This window comes from Toxotes jaculatrix, chromosome 14 (assembly GCF_017976425.1).
Source record: "Toxotes jaculatrix isolate fToxJac2 chromosome 14, fToxJac2.pri, whole genome shotgun sequence".
NCBI classification, from domain to species: Eukaryota; Metazoa; Chordata; class Actinopteri; family Toxotidae; genus Toxotes; species Toxotes jaculatrix.
This window is the reverse complement of record NC_054407.1, coordinates 24,268,687-24,287,938: the sequence shown is the minus strand read 5'-3', so window position 1 is coordinate 24,287,938 and position 19,252 is coordinate 24,268,687. Positions and strand designations below refer to the sequence as shown.

Below are 19,252 nucleotides of genomic sequence, written 5' to 3'. Positions count from 1 at the left end.
GACAGACAGCTGCAGTCCCGATGGTGCTCAAACAAGATGACGAATCTGTTTTATAAATAATAACATCACTCACTGGAAAAATGTGTATCATCAGTGTGTTTTTTTTAATAATGTGGGGACGGCTCTATCACACACGAGTGTAGTCATTAATAATAATATTAACAAAAGTCAGTGGGAAGCGTCCATCTGCATCAACACCTAAACACTTTCAAATTTCTGCAACAAGCAACCAAGTGGTGCCAATGGAACAATTTAAATGACACGACTAAGAGGGAAGCACTGAGCTACAGGGACACCACCTGTTCCTGTTTCTGATTCACGTGTATAAATCAGAGCTGCAGACCTAAGACAGTGACTCTTCTGGTCTAAATACTTAAACATTAATCCAGCATCATGATTTAAAACCTCACATAGGGTGTTTGGGATAAAACCCTTTAGTTGTGGAGGTTACATCTGAAGGGTTGTGATGTAAATGAAGTAATAAGAAAGAAGAAAATACATTTTTGCAATACAGGAAGTAGGACACTGGCTGTCTTTGAGTCCTCCGGCCTCTTTCATTTAAAACTGTAAGACAGGAAAATGGCTCTGTGGTTGAGCTGCTTGTAAACATCAGCGCTTTAATACCCGTCAGCAGCATCAGCAGCGGAGAAAACCGTCCGGTCAGGTTGTAGTGTTGTGTAACATCTGACCTGAATGATGCTCAGATACAGAGCTAAACAGAAACAAGCCTCTGTTCGTTTACACGTCTGATTCAAAGTACGAGCCATTTTTAGAAAGATGCAGTCACAGTCAGCAGCCTGATGGAAACTGGTGTCACCACGTCGCTTTCATGCTTTCTCTATGGCAACCTTTGATCATGTAGTTCAGCGGCTCGGCGCCGGGCAGAGACGGAGGAGAGAAGGTTGTAATTGAGGGTCCTTTGTAGCCCCATGAAAGTAGAAAGCAGCCGCATTTGAAGTCATCTAGTGGCATATTGATTTTCCCCGGGTCAATTCTGCCACTTGTTTGGCAAAGCAGAGACAATGACGGCTCACAGCATGAGGTGTGTTAACAGTCACAGGTCTGAGAGGCTGTTTGTGCCTGATGCAGTGGGCCAAGACAAAAGGAGGCACAGAAAACAGAGTTTTTACTCTTAACAGCGAGCTAAATGTCGTTCGATGCTCCAGGTTTAAACACAGTGTGAACTCTGTAACCGGCTCTTTTCTGCAGAATATTCTAAATGGTCTTTGGGCAAAGTGCTTTTTTTCTCTCTCTTTCCATTTCTCGTGCCGAGACACAGCATTAAGAAGTGAGACATAACCAAGAGTTGACCTGTCAGATGAAAATAAATTGAAATAACATTTGCATAAGTCACCTCGTCCTTTAGAAAGCAGATGACTTCCTTCTCGTCGTGTTCTCAGCAGCTCGTGATCGATTCAGACAGAAATCACAAATCTCACACATTAAAATCTCACATTTTGGGGACGGGGGACTGCATTTGCTGCCTGGAGCCGAGATCCAATAGAAACAAAACGGAGGTAATGTATCGCCAAACAAAATGCTGGAATAATGAAGCAGCTTCATCGTCTGCGCTCTGTATCAACAGCGAGGCTTTTCAGGCCTTTCTGTAGCCGAAAACTCGCAGCAGCATCATCCATTGTTGAGAAAACACAGAGGGTGTAAAAACATTAGTTAGAGCTTTTTCAGAGGAGACGTTTAAGTGATTTCATTGTGTTGTGAAGAAGAGCCTATTAGAGCAGGAAGATGGAGGAGACTCTCTCACTCCTTTATTCTTCTTCACAGCCTCTTTCATTACGAGAACCTCACTCATTCAGCGCTTGTTAAATGTGAGTGTTTTGTGTTTTGATGTCTTCACAATGTGTTATGCATGATGTCTCCACAATAAGCCACAAAACGCACATTTTCCATTTACATTATGCTGAAGCTGCAAGTGCGCAACTTATTATGTGAGCGTGGGAAACTCTTTGCTGAAAAACAGATGATTCCAGTCAGATTTGAAGCTCACAGGGAGAAAGCTCTTCTCTTTAGCTGTGTTCGTGTGAATTTAACGATGAATGATACAGTTTGATGTGTTGGATTAAGCAGGGTTCTCACACGTTCACATGCTTTCTGCTGTATGAAGGAGATTTTTTGTGTCTCCAGAAGCAGCAGCAGAAACTAAGCCGGAGACCTTTTTACATAATAAACTAATAGCACCAGAGCAGAGAAGCCAGATGAGGTTGTTCTTCATGAGCGCTGCTTCCTGTCAGAGCAGTAATTACGTTATCAAGCACAGCGAACATGAAGCATTTCATTACAAGGCCGCAGACAAGGCTCTTATTTTGAAATGATTAGGGTTTCTTTTTTGACACCCCACTTTTCTAAGAAATCATTTCGACATAAGTATATTAATCATGGTTGTTATCTAATGGCCCCAGAAATATAAGAAGAAATCAAATACTTTCATCAAGGAGAAGAAGTGATAGCACAGAATAAACGTAAGAAGATTTTTCAGTGTGTAACTCTTTCACTTTCACAGATACAGATTTTTTTCTCCACCTCTCAGAGGGTTAATAGAAGCCATTTTGAATGAACGTGTCGGCCAGCTCGGCACCGCGGAGGTCGTGTCGGTTAACGACTGAGTGACCCGTCATTTCACCGGCCACCGTCTCATTATCCCGCCGCCACACCAGCCCAGAATGCAAGCTTTGCATTCTTAATTAGAAAGACGGAAAATGAGATTGAAGTTTTATTACGCACTCATTTGATTAAGGGACTAATTGATACCACGATTAATCACAAAACTGTTTCCACCAATGGACAGAGAGAGACGCTTGAATCCTCACAGGCTTATCTGCCTACCCCGACTTTCATTTCCAATATCCTCTCTCCGACAAGCAGAAACCAAATGCTAACAGCTTTAGTTTAGATGTATTCAAATGACTTTGTATCAGTTGTGCATTAAGAAAAGTAATTTGTGTTGCTTATTAGAATCCTTTTTTTTGCCGCGCTTCAGATTGATCGTGCTCTCTCGAGTTTCATAATTGATCCAACCTTTAACGGATTTTTTAATTTAGCTGTTCGTTCCAGAGACGCAGCTCGGCTTTTCCATCATCTAAATGAAGTAAACAACAGACTCTCTCCTGATCTTTGGTTAAGTTTTTAAGCAATTAAGTGATTAACAAAGTGCCAGACTTGTCTGGCAAGTCCGAAAAAGGCTGTGAAGAAAAAAGGGAGCAGGCATTTTCAGGTCTTTGAGCGGCTTCAGAAGAAGCATGAAACCTTTGGATAAAATGAAAAGTAACTCTGAATTGTTCGAGTTCTTTGTTTCTGTGAGGAATAATCTTCAGTGCAACATAATGATTGGAGGATCTGTGGAATATGTGACTATGAAATGACTTTATATATATAACTTTTTTTTTTTGTCTGTTTTTGTGTTTCTTCTGTCTCCAGCTGGAGTACACGGCCCGGCTGGACTTCCTGTGGCGTGTCCAGGCCAAAGAGGAGATCAACGAGATGAAGGAGCTGCGAGAACACAACGAGAACATGCTGAGGAACATCCTGCCCAGCCACGTGGCCCGCCACTTCCTGGAGAAGGATCGGGACAACGAGGTCTGTGCAACTTCACTTACATTCAAACTTTATGTCACAGTGACAGTCTGATTGTTTCCATAAACTGTCCTCTCAGCTGTTAGCCTTATGAGTAAGATGTTATTTTTATGGATGGAAAAGATGGACAGAACCAGGAAAATAATCTGAAGCTCAGTACATTAGTCCTCAGCTCAGGGTTTTTATACAGCGCCACCTCCTCTCACGCGTCTGCACGCTTCACCTCGTTCTTCACCGAGGACCTGTTCCAGAATCGTCCCCTGCGTTCTTTACAATTCGTTCCCTGAGCCTCTGTGTTCCAGCCCGCCGAGGAAAGAAAAGGCTCTGTAATTGCTTTTCAAACAGCTGTACAGATACAGAGAGAATTGGTGGGGCGGTTCATTCAGCCGGAAACTTTTGTGGAGCTGGAGAGCTCTTTTTTTTTTTTTGGTGGCGTGCATTTGATTTGATTTTAATAACATGTTGTCAGTCAGCAGCGGAGAACACATTGATCTGTCTGTGTGTCGCAGCCGTGACTCAGCTGGTCCAACTCTCCGCCGAGTCAAACTTTACTAACTTTCTCTTTTTGTTCAGCTTATCTCTTCTGCCCTTTTCCCTTTTGTACGTTTAATTTCCACTGAATAGAGCTGAGTTCTGCACACATTAAAAGTCTAAAATGGGAACACACACATTAACACACAAATCTGATGGCTCTTCTGTAAAGCTGCAGCACATCTGTGCACGTTTAAGCCCATTTGCTGTACATTGAATGAACTTTACATCGCTGCTAACCCTGTTTTCCAAACCGTACCACTGCACCTTAGATCCTAGAAGTCTGTTGTGGTTAATATGACATACGCTAGGTGGTTAAAAGTATGTGGACACTCGAACGTTGCAGCCTGGGTCAATGGATTTGCTCCCAGTCAACCACAAGAGCCGTACCGAGGTCCAACTTTGCTGTGTGGGGATCGAGGTCTGGCTCTGTGCAGGCCAGTCAGCTTCTCCCACATCAAACTGGGAGAACAGTAACAGCACTGCTACAGAGTCCAGAGGCAGTGAGATTTAGTTTTCTCGTGCCGACACTTGGCGTTGCGTGAGTTGATCTCAGGATCGTGTACCTCTGCTCGGACGCTGAAAGCAACGGTTTTGTGACGACGTTGCTTCGTGAGGGAGTCCGGTGCTTCTGAGTATTGTGACCGAGGACAATCGATTTTCCCGCCCTGTGAGCTCGTGCGGCTCATCGCTTTGCCGCTGAGCTGTTGTTTCTCCTAAACGTTTCCACTTCACAGTAACAGCGTGCGCAGTGGACGGGTTCAGCGCTGCCGGAGCAGCGATTTGATGAACCGACTTCGAGGGCATGTGGTGAGAGCGAGAGATTTGGTAAATGTTTCTCAGAGGACAAAGAGTTTAGAGTCACAGAGTCTCTGTCAGGCTGAGTGCTTTCAGCTAAAGGCTAACATCAGCATGCTAACGTGTCCCCACTGTCAGTGCTAATGTTTAGGACGTGTTCACTGTGTTCACCATCTCAGTGTAACATCCATTTTCTATACTGCTGCAGCTGATTGATTTTCTTTGCGAGTAAAACTGACCTCATGATGGAAAAGACAGAGGGTCAAAGAACTCTTTGTCCTCTGTGATCCACCAGTATCTGTCCTCAATTCTGAGCCAATCCATCAGTAGATGCTAAGATAGAGTTTGGACCAAAGTTGGTCCAAAAAAAAAAAAAATCATTGGTTTTAATGAGATTTATAAGATTAATTACACGTTAAAAGCGTGAAAGCTTCATAATCAAAGACTGGCTGATAACGTCACTGTTATTGTGTAATATGAGCTGCCGGCAATTAAGATAAAAGGGACGAATCATTTTAAATGTCCGTCAGCAGGGTTGGAAATTAGTTAAAGACAAAAACAGAAGTGAAATATTTGAGCTTTTTTTGTTTAATGCTTTCTTCCTCATTCACCGGCTCGATGTTGACTGATTGTATTGGTCGGCAGAGAGGACAGTTATCACACGCTGGAGTCAAATCGCCGTATTGTCCCCGTCTGTCCTCGCCGGGCTCCTTCATTATCGACTCCGCCAATCTTCCGTTGCCTCCCGAACAAAAGGCGAGCGGCCGATGAATTATGAATGTCAGGAGAGAAGAGCTGATATCATTCTGCTCCCATGCCTGTTCCTAATTAAAAAGGACATGATTAAAAATGCATCCATTAGGATAGGTTGGGTCCTAATCACTCGTTACATTATTAATCAGGCTGTTTATTGTTCCGTGATTTAGATACTGGAGCACTGGGTTATTAATAGGCTCCTACAGCCCTGAAGAGGTGTTGATGATCTTTGGAATTAATCAGGTGACAGAAAGCCGAGTGTCATTTATATCAACATTTTCAGTTTGAGGTGTTTTGTTTGATTGAAGCTTTTATTCTGAGCAGTTTGCAGTAAAGAGTTTTAGGTCCTGTGTTCTCGGCGGCTGCTTCCTGGTTCTGTGTTGTGCTGACACTTTCAAATTCAAACGAGTTAAAAGCAGAAAAATACGGTTTATGTTGAGTTATTCTGGATTTGTTGTTGTTGTGGGTATTAAACACGACGTGGAGGACTGTACAGTGACTTCTGAGGACCTTTCACCTTTGAAATTAAAAATCTAAAGTGTGTGTAATCTAAAGTAAAGTCTGTGGTAACTGATTTTCATTCCGTTTTAATGGTCTTTGATGAAAACGTTTCATTCTGTCACCTTCATGTCATCAGGTGACATTTCAGTCTAATTTATGTCATGCATCTTTAATGTTCACGTCTGCTGAGCATTTTGAGGCTCCAGCTGTCGAACATGTCACATGTCACGCGTTTCATCATAAACTTCCTTTTTATTTTCTTATTGTCTTGTTTTTATCGTGGAGCTTGTCAGCGAATGTTTTCTGTTGTAGTGTTTCATCGATGAAAGGAACACTGGGTAACGTGTCCATCTGTCCAGTTCATGTGTTCATGAAGCTGCATCACTACCGTGCTGATGCTGTTTGAGTTCTGCTGTTGTGAACATGTTCCGGCCTTGAAAAGAACCACATTTACGGTTCGGTCACGAGGGCTCACCGAACGGTTTGATGGCTCTGGCCTTCACAGTCAGCGGATCTCTGCCCCACACAGACTCGGAGCATCGAAGCCGTTTCCCTCTCCGTCTGTGTCCACCTGAGGACCGAGCGTAGAAAACAAGGCCTCACTCGCAGGATGAAACCTCCGAACACAGACTGGCCTGGTTCCAACGAGAAGAGCCAAGAAATTAAATTAGTTTGACTTTTACCAACTTTCACTTTGAGGCTTTGACATTTGACTGAGCTCATTAAGTGTGTATAATGTCAGGGAGGATGACACAATAAAGTCAGGGGCTTATTTTCATAAGTGCGTAATCACATTAAAAAGTCAAGCAGAATGCAGAGAGAGAGAGAGAGAGAGAAGCCTGACTTCTCCTGCATTATTTAGTCCAAATGTTGAACTCTGGCTGGACGTTATGTTTACCAGCCAATTACTAAAACATTCACATAACGACACGATTAATTACGGCATGTGGCATCAGTACGTGAGGACATGCTGTTTCACGTCAGCAGGGCCACACAGCTTCTGGCCATGTGTCAACATTGCCCCCCGGTGGAGGAGACGGTGTAGTGCAGCTGCAGACAGACTTTGCACATGCAGCAGAAACAGATCGCAGCTCAGGACGAGGCCGAGCTGTTGCACAGGCACATTTACACCACAGACACCAGAGGACTCGACAGCTTTAACTTAAACCGTGTAGGAACAAAAGTGATGCGTGAAATTATTTTTCATCTCATTGTGGAAAACGTGACCACGGTCGTTCACTGTGTGCCGTCTGTTCCCACAGGAGCTGTACTCGCAGTCCTACGACGCTGTGGGCGTGATGTTCGCCTCCATCCCGGGCTTCGCCGACTTCTACTCCCAGACTGAGATGAACAACCAGGGAGTCGAGTGCCTGAGGCTGCTCAACGAAATCATCGCCGACTTTGACGAGGTGAGGCTGTGGACTTTGAAGTCCACCCGCGTCTACTTCAGCCCAACTTTTAGACGTGCAGAGGGTCACCTCCGACCTCAGCGTCCTCCATTTCTGAGCAAAACATCTGGACTGATTAATGCAAAGGCAGAAACAACAGGAGACTCGTGTCTGCAGGTTATCACAAGGCTTTTATTCCAAAGAGAAAACAACAATCACACGGACTAAACATCACATTCAGTTAAGGTTTCCCTCTAAAACACGTTCTGCTGTGGAGAACTGACTTTCCTCACAAACAGAAAACCACACAGACTTTATCAGAGAAATCTAGACTTTAGTTAAAGTCAGGCTTGCAGTTTAAAGTCAGGATATCTTTAAATTCAGGTTTAATTTTGGCCTGGATTTATTAGATTTTGCACATTAAAAAACGTGTCCTGGCAGCTGACTGCAGAAACTGGCACAAAGAATCACTGATTGCAGAAAGTAGAAATAAAGTAGAAGATGAAAAAACTTGCCTCGGGTTCAGTATGAGTTAGCTATCCTGCTGAAGTTTCCAGAAACTCTCATCACGTCTTGGTTCCCAGGGAACAGACCGAAGTCTGGAGGAACTTTCGGTCCTGATCGAGTTTTCGACAGAAAATGTCAGAGTGTGTAAAAAGAGCAGAGACAGACAGTAACTGAGCTCTGCCGCCTCAGGCCTCGCTCCTCACTCTCCCTCAGACACCAGCTGACTTCTCTTTCCTCTGTAACTCCAGAGCACGATGGCAGAGTGGTTCATGGCATCAGCAGCAGATAATAAGATCAGAACAGCAGCTTTCAGGAGGAAGCACTGAAATGTGTGTGAGCATAAGGATCCACAGCTTCTAATCATAGGTTCTGTTCTGTCTGCTGCAGCTCAGAACAGTCCAGGTGTTTCAGCTACGTTGGTGCTCATGCTACGTACACAGTTTGCTCTCTGTTCAAGCTGCTTGCATTCATGGTCAGACTCACTGTCACTGTTCAGCTACAGGCCCTGTATTAGGTCTTTTCTGGTGTATTTTCTGGTCAGTCAGTTCCACAGCAGAGCGACAGAAGGCAGGATTACATGTAGCACAGACCGATCACTGGACCAGTCGCTGGACTGATTCCGTTTTGGATGTCTTCAGACTCACTGAGTCCCATCTGTGTGGGCAGCTCATCGAGTGTAGGAAAAGTTTTTTGACATGAGAAAAAAAAAACTCTTACCCATGTTCAACGTCTCTCTCTCTGCACCAACTGTCACAGTTGCTGGGTGAGGACCGTTTCCAGGACATCGAGAAGATCAAGACCATCGGCAGCACCTACATGGCCGTCTCCGGTCTGTCGCCTGAAAAACAGGTGAGGTCCTCCGGTGTCGACAAAACTGATATTAGTGCTTTATTGTTTTTTTTTATTAGTCTAATAAGACAAAAACAGTAGGTTCTTTAAATATCTCAGGTGGGGGCGCAGTCAAACACTTTTTTTTACTTTGAGTTACATGAACTCTATAAAGAAACTAAACAAACTGAGCAAAACCGTTAAAATACTTTATATCTTTGTTGTCAAATGTCTTAATTCAAGCAGCTGTACAACAACTTGGTCTAAATAAGACACAGCCTACAACCATCATTGAGTACGCTCATGTAATCATACATCAGTGACTTCAGCGACTGTAGGCGTCAGACGTGCCGTAGTGCTGGCGTCCATGTTGGATGCAGTTTCCTCTGGAACGTCAGCACGGCTCATCTCGTGTCCCTCAAGTGACAATTTTCCACTTTGATCTCTGACGCGCCGCCTTCCAGCTCGTCCTGACGTCAGCCGAGTCCTGACGCTCAGCTGACTCACACTCTTCTTCTCCTCTCCTCTGCCTTCCACAGCAATGTGAAGATAAGTGGGGTCACCTGTGTGCGCTGGCAGACTTTGCAATCGCCCTCAACGAGAGCATCCAGGAGATCAACAAGCACTCCTTCAACAACTTTGAGCTGAGGATCGGTAAGAGCTCTGTTATTCAGGGAAGAGATTCATTCATTTTTATTCTCTTTTTCCTTTTTGTCCCTTTTTTTCCTCACATTTTTGTTTTGTTCTCTTTATAACAAGTCACCAGTTTGTCAGGTTATAAGGAGAAAGGAATCCTGCTTTACTGCAGCACGTTAGCATTGTTTAACCGTGCAGCTGAAATCACGGGTCGCTTGCTTGTCTTTGGAAGGTATGGCTCACGGCTCGGTGGTGGCGGGTGTGATCGGCGCCAAGAAGCCGCAGTACGACATCTGGGGGAAGACGGTGAACCTGGCCAGCCGGATGGACAGCACAGGCGTGAGCGGCAAGATCCAGGTACCCGAGGAGACCTACCTGATCCTGAAGGAGCGCGGCTTTGCCTTCGAGTACCGCGGCGAGATCTACGTGAAGGGCATCAGCGAGCAGGAGGGCAAGATCCGAACGCACTTCTTGCTGGGCCGGGTGCAGCCGAACCCGCTCATCCTGCAGCCGCGCAAAATCACCGGCCAGTACTCGCTGGCGGCCGTGGTGCTCGGCCTGGTGCAGTCTCTCAACCGGCAGAAGCAAAAGCAAATCCTCAACGAGAACAACAACTCGGGCATCATGAAGGGCCACCACCACTACAACCGCAGGACGTTGTTAGCGCCTGGTAGCTCCGAGGTGGGAGGGGGGCATCACGCCGAAGCGGCTGATAAGACTGAGCTGTCCTGAAGAGCAGACTGGAGTTTTAGTTCCACGCAGGTTTCTCAGACGCAGAGATGCTCCTCAGGCAAAAAAAACCCCGGTGGTTGAGTTAAACCTCAGTGGGCGGAGATAAAGAGCAGTGGTTGTCTGACTAATCTGAGTAACGTTAACATAAGATGTCAAAACAACTTCAGCGTTCCAGGACTGGAAACGTAACCTGGGCTCCAGACTCCGAGTCGCTGCACATTCAGAGCTGGTTTTTCTTTTTCAGATTCAGTTTCAGTTCAACAACTGACCAATCAGAGCTTTGCAGGCGAGGTTAGCTTCCTGCACCAGAGCTAGTCCAAACAAAAATCAGGTTAAAGCAGTTTGATTGGACAGCGGAGTCGCTGAGGTGGTATTTATGGTGTCGCCCCGACACTGTGTCCACAGGGCTCACACACACACACTCGTGCATGAGGGATTAATTAAATCTGAAAATTAACACAAGGGGAAACGATATCATGTTGTAAATCGCAGCTTGCATGTTGGAAATTTGGCGAATCGAGCCCCTGAGTGTCCAACACCAGATGGGCTGATCCAGTTCCTGTCTTAAGTCGGGTTCAAAGCCCTAACCTTAAAAACTTTATTCGAACATGAGTAGGACAAACATGCAAACCAGAGAACTTTGTCCCGGCTTTAAACGTTACCCTGTGGAGTTTGTGTCCACTAGCAACACTACGGAGCAGCGTTTTTACATGTGGGTTTGTGTTTGTGTACAGGTGATGTGATTTCACACTGCCCTGCTGATCTGCAGGCGCCAGTAACACACCAGAGAACAAACACCACACCAGGACAGGCAGGGAGGATGGAGACTGTGACGTGAACAGTGCAGGTTTCAGACTTAAGTCAGTTTGGCAGATGTTTCGTGAGGAAGGAAACGCGCTCAACGAGTTCATTAAACCTCAAGGATACAGACACTGAATGTAAATAGAAACTGTGTTTACAAGAAAACTTCACAGGGCACCTTAAGTGGTGAAGGCGGGATATCTGGAGGAACATGCTCCACACTCGTTGTAGATGGGTTGGATGCTGCTCACTGAACATGATGATGCTGGATTAGCTGAGCTGCGTTTACAAGTTCAAACACTGGTTTTCTGGCTAAGCGGGTAAACCAGCCGGTAAACCAACCCGCTGATCAGGTAAGAATGAATGACTTCCACATTTTCACCACATTTTTCCAAGTTGCTTCGTTTCGCTTTTCCAGGTTTTCCAGAAAGTGCCAAAACGTTTCTCTGGCTCCTCCCACTGAGGTTTCACTCAACCAATGAGATTATCTCTGCCTCCTGAATCAGCTCTGCTTTTGATGAATGTTTGTAGAACTGAAACTCCACTTTGTTCCAGAAGCAGGAGGAGGAGGAGGTGGGGGAGGTGGGGGAGGGAGGGAGTGGACGGGACCGCTGTGTTCTGTTTTCATCCACCCTCATCTGTTCGATGTCTGTTCGACCGATCCCCTCGGACTGTCTGACGTTCCTCCTGTCGTTTCCACTTCCCCTTTTTATGTCGCCCGGCCACCGACCCGTCCCCGCCCCAAACCCAGAAGCCCCGCCCCGCTCTGACCCTCGCCCGGTGTCGATGTTTCTTTTTTGTATTTCTTTTATATATGACAACACAATAAAAAGGGGTCTAATTTTTTATATAAGCCGTGAGTCTGCTCGTCTTCATTTTGTCACGTTTATGATTGTTGGTTTTGAACTTTTTAAAAGAGATTTAGTGAGAATATGAAAATACGTCGAGCTTAAAAAGATTTCAGGGTTCCTGAAGATTTTCAGTAACTCTGAGACGAAGCTGAAGAGCTCTCACTGTTACTGGGAGACACATTTATCGTCACAGCAGCTCAAAGTCAAATTCTTATACAATCTTTACACATTTTATTTTTAAAATGTTTAAGAGAGATGCTTCATATACTGCAGACAAAGTCAGCAACATTTATTTCCACACCAGAGGAAGAACTCTGTCTTCTTCTGCTTCTTGAAATGGTTTTGATGAATCACGTTGTCAGACGAGCGTGAAGAGGAGGAGACGGAAATGAAAGCAGGCACCTGCTGGATCCCAAACCATCTGCTCTCTGACTGTTCACAGAGCTGATGGTTGATTATCTGTATCAGACCTGATCATCTGCACCAATCAGCTGCCTGAGCACTGACGAATATAGGAAGAATATATATGATGTTTGAAATGTGAATATGTTGGTTAAATCTCTTCTATTGTCCATAGTACAAGTTTAAAAATAAGATATCAGTGATGTCCAACCACTGATTGGCCATTTGATGCCTCACAAACCTTTTACACAACACACTGTGTATTTGCTGAGCACTGAAGTTGTGTTGGCCTTTGTTGTCGTGTGGGATGAAGGGAAGACATGACCTCAGTTCAAACACAAAGCCAGTGGATATTTGGTGTGTTTGAGGCGGCCGACCAGCTGCCTGTCAGAGCTGCTTTCATCAGACGTTACAGAACTGATGGTGAAGTCTGTCCTGGTGAGTTATTAACATGCTGAGCAGGACGAGTGCATGATGCCTGTGCTGCGACAGAGGAGCCAGGGAGTCTCTACAGATCTCGAGTTTTTCAAGTGACAGAACAGAAAAAAAATGAAAGACAAGTGAAGGTTTCAGTCGCAGGACAATCGTCACAAAAGGTTCCAGACCGTGTGAGACAAACAGCAATCAGATGGAAACAGGTGGTGAGAGAGAGAGAGGGTGCTTCAATCAGCTCGTTAACTCAGGTGTGGTCACAAGGACAAAGAGTGAGCACAGACAGAATATCTGTCAAAAATAAGATACAATGGAGAAATGGAGAAAAAAATTGAGAACTGTTCGACCTTTTTACGAGAACCTGGTTCCTCCTGAGGAATTTCATGTGATTTATGTTTAGAAGGGACAAGAGTCTGCACTCTAAACAAGAGCCTGAAACAAACAGTGAAAACAAGTAAACAACAGTGAACGATGTCCAGCACAAGATGGGAAACAGGAAATGTCTTTAATTGAAAACACTTTGTGCTCTTTGGTAAAGCGCGTCCCTGTGTTTTTAAGAGTTTGCTGCTTCCTGTTTTGTATTTTTTCAGTTGTTTTTAGTCTTTTGCTGTTGTTGTTTTGTTTGTTTTACAGTGCTCTGTGCTTTTTCTGAAGAGTTGTTTTATTTTCAGAGCAACTTTTTCTGTAGCAGAGTCACTTTATTCATTTAGAACCTTCAGATCAGCCTGAGGGAGGAATCTATTCAGCTGATGTTGCTCTGCTGTAATCAGCTGGTGAAACTCAGAAATCACTGCGGCAGCTTCTGAAGGAGGAACCTGAACCATGATCTCTACAACGACGATTTAAAACGGACACGATAAACAGGTCGTCGCTGTCTAACCGAGGAAGGTTTGTTTTTATGCAGACATGATGCAATAGCAGAGGAAACCATGTTAGAGAGGAAGGTTTCAGTAACTCAAACATCATGCAGTGTGTGAAAACACCCACTAGATGGCAGCAGACACCCAGTCAGATTCCCGGGCAGAGAAATTAGTTTGATCGTTCTGTAGCTGCAGGAATATTTCCTCCCACCTGTTGTTATCGACCTGTGACCTCTGACCTCGTCATTATTATTGATTAACTTAAGGTTAACTTGATCTTCTGGATGTGTTTGCAGTTTGAGGTTTCTGTAGACTGTGCATAGCAGAGTGAAACTGCAGGGTGGCTCCACCGGAGATTTACGCCTTTAAAGCTGCATTAAGTGATTTCTGGCCACTAGGGGTCAGCACAGAACCGAGAACTCAAAGGTCCTGCCCACAGGTTGTGTGACGTCCTGAGATCTAAACAGACGGACTGAAGGATGTGCACGTGAGAGATGGAGAAATGTTGAAATAATACATGAGCTAAAACGTTGACACACGGCTGCCTTCTTCCTGATCCCGCAGGGCAACGTGAGCCCGCGCCACAATAACTGAGGTCTGGAAGTTTCCTTTGCTTTCAGGCAAATGACTTTTGAATTTTCATTTCATATCACATTTCCTACATTTCCTCCTACTGTCCTGTCTTCCTCGGAGCGTCCCGTCACCGCGGCGAGGACAAACACAAACGCTGTGTGTCCAGGAGAAATGGATTGTGTTCCTCTGGCTTCCCTCGCCTGTATGGATTTTCTGTTAGACAAGAAGGAGGAAGAAGAGGGGGAGGAAACGACGGGAGAGGCAGAGATGTGGAGAATGGAGTTGCCATGGTGACCATCGGCATGTTGGGGGCGCGGTGTGTGTGTGTATAACTGTGTCTATGGGTGCAGGCGTGTTTGTGTGTGTGTCTGCTGGCAGATGTTGGACCTGTGAGAGAGACGTGGCTGTAATTCATTAAATCCACGAGGAGCAGCGTAAACTTTTACCTCTGACGAGCATTTTTACACCAAGCTCCAGCGTCAGGACGAGGCAGGGACGTCCCCCTGCACCTTGTGTTTCTGCTGTGTTCCCGTTCCTGGTGTGTGTGTCGTTTGTCCCTGTGTGTCTGTTCTGCCTGTTTGTGTGTGTGTGTGTCTTGTGTTTGTCAGGACAAAGTGCGGGGACATCACATCTCCCTCCAGCTCACCTGCACACCTGTTTGGAATCCTGTCATCAGCCCACCTAAGACCCAGTCAAGCCCTGCTTCCCTTTGCTGCCTGCTCCTCACTCAGACGGTGACGGTGACTCAGAGTTAGCAGAGCCTGCTTCACCATAACATCTTTAGTCTGATGCTGTTGTTGTTGTTCCTGTGACAAAATGAATAAATAAGTCATTTATTTATTATCATAAAAGTCAAGTCAGACCTGCTCGTCTCTGTTTATACTTTATTAAAATAAAAAAGAGCTCTGGTTCCACTCTCAGGTCACACTTCACATTTTTTTACACTATTGATGAAGAATGAGGAAGTTTAATTTTTCCTTCCTGGTCTGTAAGAACAGCCTCGCCGCGCTGCCTCCACGGCTAAAGACTTATGCTGTTAATAAACACACTCCTCACTACCACACACACACACACACACACACACACACACACACACAGAGCCTGTGGCATCGCAGCTGAGCGCAGATTGTTACCTCAGAGCTCAGGAGCCTGTTTGTCTGGATCAAATGAAGCAGCCAAGTTTAAACAGAGTCCCGGACATTTTATTCACAGCTGATAAAAGTCTCACCCTCACTGCATCTTCACGTTTAAACCAACAGGAAATAATCAATAACCCGAATTTATCATCTGACCGCTGACGGTGAGCGACGCCGTCAGAGAGTCATCAGAGCGCAGGATGATGAGGGCCCTCACCTAGCTGCCATCGAGGGCCCCTGAGCTGCTTTCTGCATGTGTCGGTGACGATGGCTAAAAATACTCAAGTCAAACTAACAGTTTCTGAAGCTGTTTGAATATGAATCAGACGTCACTTTCACCATGGCAACCGCCTCCTTCCCGCCGGTGATGCTCCTCAGTTGACCACAAAGAGTCTGCTGCCATCTGGGCCAACAGGCGGCGAGAGGAGGGAGAAGCACAGACACGCACACACACACACACACAGGCTCAGAAAACAATACACACAAAACATGCAGAACTCGACACAAACACATGCTGTTATACAAAACCACATACAACCAGAAATAGCTTGTTAATATGCCACACACACACACACACACATGTTTGCATGAATAATGAAATGATGGTCAGTAACATAAACTGTCAGCACTGACGGTTCACTGGGCCGACCACTGGAATGTGTTGCAGTGAGTTTTGGGGCAGACTCGAGCTGCACTGCAGCAAACTGCATCTGAAACAAGGAAGTAATAATAATCTAACTGAAGGAGAGTTTTTCTTTGACCCCATGAGCCTAACACCACCTGCTGTCACCACGAAGTCTGCGCCTTTAGCTCAGAGTATTTGCGCAGCATTTTATTGAAGTTACAACATAAATAAAACTTTATTTGTGACGGTGATTTTTTATTATAAAACTCAACCAGGCAGGATCGGATCCTTCACAATTTAATTTTCAAATTTGATTTAATTCATCATATCCAGAGATGTGTCGCTGTCAGTTATTCATGGTGTGTGGCCCTTGTGCTTCCACCGTCCATTCACTCCATGCGTGGAGATGGTGATGGAGGGGTGAGGGGCTGGGTGGGGGTCGTGGTCACTGGCACACACACACCCCCCCCACCCCCCTCCATGGAGACAGAGCGCCCTACATTCAACCATCAAACCCACTGTTACATAAAACCGCCACCGCCACACAAGAAGGCTTGCTGCCTGTTGCTAGGCAACAAGCCCTGGAGTCCCATCGCTGAGTCTTGCTGGGCCGCGGCTGTACCTGAAAGTGCTCAAATGGTTCAGCGAGGACAAAAGAGAAGAGACAAACGGAAAAAAAAAAAGAAAGAACAAGAGAAAATAAAACCTTAAAAACCTCGTCCCTGGGACTGTGCAGGTCTGCGCTCAGCACAGCGTGGAGGACGGAACGGGGAGAAAGCTGAGAGGAAAAGGATCTGCAGCGCAGCAACAACCAGGGACCGGTGTCTTTCCGAAGAGCTGTGGCTGCGAAATGAGTCAGACGAAAGACACGTGAGACAGAGCTGCTGTTTTATTTAACCATTTCATTTTTCTCAGCAGCCTCATTTCCTTCGCATGCTCTTTATCCCATTTTGTCGTGTTTAAAATCTTCCCTTTAAAATCTCTTCCTGACAAAATGACAAGTCCACGTTTTTCAGAGGCTGAACCCTGAAGATGAGCTTTGAACATTCGGAGCTCATGTTCTGTCTCACAGCCTGGGAGCACCTGGAGTTCGTATTAATATTCAATGTCAGCCTACAAAGTCAATTACTCTGTGTACACAAGGTGGTAAACAGCAAAGCCCGCACTGAATGTAATTCTGAGGGAGAGACGGCTGGAAGGTGACACTCATCCACATAATGCATTCCCTGATCCCTAACCTAAACCCAACTCTAACCCTAAAACCAAGTCTTAACCCATCTCTACCTGTGGGTACCTCAGTTTCTGTCCCCACAGTGACACGAGTCCCCAGCGGTTAGTGTGAAGTCCCCAGCAGGACACAAAAACAAACCTTCACCCTCACAGGAGGCTGGCACTGAACTGCCTGTGGACTAAACCTGCCTTTGTTATACTGATAAAACTCTGCTCTTTGAACATCAGGGCGACAGAACACTCGAATATTTCAGAGCTGCTTTTAAACAGGGATGTTTTTTTTATATCAGCTTGATTTTTATTTCAAACTGCTGTGAAAAAATAAAAACTGTGTTTTCGGTGTTACATGTTTCATAAACCACAAATTCTGCAGTTTCTGAAGAACAGTTGTGATTGAAAAGCAGCTATGTACAAAGCTATGTGCAGGTTACACACACACACGCACACACACACACACACACAGAGGCTTCATCAGTGCTTCCTGTCTGGCTGAGCCTCATGTTGGATCTCCAGTGGCTCTTTTAACTCCTGCTCACCAACAGATCTCTACACTGCCTCTGAATTATTGACGACTTCCTCATCAATGTTTGATTCCACATTTTACGATTCACTGTCACACTCATGATATACTCCCTTTAAAATGTATAGAGCTCCGACGCACGGAGTCCCAGGCTGAGATTAAACAACACACACCTGTGGAGAGCTCTGCTGACTGGGTTCAGGATTAGCTTGATTGGCTTCTGCTGTGTTTTCCTTCATGAGTGTAAATTGCAAAGTAGCCTGACCGATGCGAAATCAGTTATTTGTAACCTCGTATTACTTGTAATGTTTAGACAGTGATTATTTTTTTGGTCACATTTTTCCATACACAGTTGGTTTACAATAGTTTTTCTGCACATTTTCAATTTATTTTCAGTTTGATGCACGGCTGTATAATGGAAACAGACTTAGTGAATAAATCATGACATACGTGATTAAAACTTTAGTTCAGTCAGTTTAACAGAAATAATTTGCATAATTTGCCATTTTCTGTAAATTCAGTAACAATTTCTACTGCAGTTCAATGAAAACCAGACTTGATCCTATCAAGTCTGATTCAGTTTTTCTTTCAAGTGACTATATGGACTTGTCTCAGTCTTGTGGGTGTTTTGACGTGCATATATTTTGGTCTCAGTCTCGCCTACAGTCTTTCTTTGGTCTTTTTTTTTTTGGCCTTTCCTGCCCAGTGGCTGCTCTCATAGCAGACTGCATCTCTGCTGTCACTCATCTGTCAGTTCTCCACTGTGATGCAAACTTTACCATCAAGTGTCCTGTTCTGCTCTGTTATTCATTAGTGGAGATAATGTTTAATTTCCACATTGTGTGTTTGTCATGTAACAACTGAGCGTCTTCACTTTAAATGTGCAGTTTCATTTTCTTTCTCAGAATCATGATTTTAGTCAATAACGTTTAAAACAATTGGACAGTTTGAGCTGCTGTTTAAACACAGCCGGCATCTGTTCTGCAGATTTTACTCTCAGATGTCATCCTGTGTGGAGCGATGTGAAACTTTTACTGTAAGAGGTTTACCTGAAACGACTTTCTGTCTCCTCTCCTACTTTTCTTTCTTTCTGACAGACAAAAACAACGCAGCAACCTTGTTAATTTCATACCAAAAATAACCTCCACTTAAGATTTCGTGACAACAGTCCCACCACAGCCTATCATCATACCACTCCACTTGAAAAGAGCTGAAAATAGTTTCACTCTATGAATTTCTGTCACTTCTCAGCCTATAAACCTCTTAAACAGAAGCAGTCAGAGACAAATAGCACCCTCCATCCCAGGAGAGACACTCAAGGGAGAATTTGTGAATCTAGGACAGTCGATAGTGCTCCGGTTGACTGACGCAGGCAATTGTACGGCAATCTGCTGTAATCACTGAGCTTAATATATATAATTCAGGAGAGCGAGGGCCGGATGATTCAAAGGACACGCAGACTTTCTGTAAAGGAGGAAATAATTCATCGGATGCCTGTTCCAAAGTCCGGCGTCCTCTGAAAACAGGGAACGGCAACAGAAAAGCTACATTAAATTA

At 44.9% G+C, this 19,252-nt stretch overlaps 1 protein-coding gene across 1 annotated transcript in view; it reads left to right on the top strand.

The window, feature by feature from the left end:
- The window catches only part of adcy8 (adenylate cyclase 8 (brain)), a 60,406-nt gene extending 49,891 nt beyond the window's left edge, over window positions 1-10,515 (top strand). Inside the window, exons 14-18 of the mRNA XM_041054924.1 lie at window positions 3,433-3,591; window positions 7,437-7,583; window positions 8,826-8,918; window positions 9,437-9,551; window positions 9,766-10,515. Coding sequence (XP_040910858.1) covers window positions 3,433-3,591; window positions 7,437-7,583; window positions 8,826-8,918; window positions 9,437-9,551; window positions 9,766-10,265 — 1,014 coding nt within the window. The 3' untranslated portion in view covers window positions 10,266-10,515. The remainder of the gene's footprint in view (window positions 1-3,432; window positions 3,592-7,436; window positions 7,584-8,825; window positions 8,919-9,436; window positions 9,552-9,765) is intronic.
- The last annotated feature ends 8,737 nt before the right edge of the window (window positions 10,516-19,252 follow it).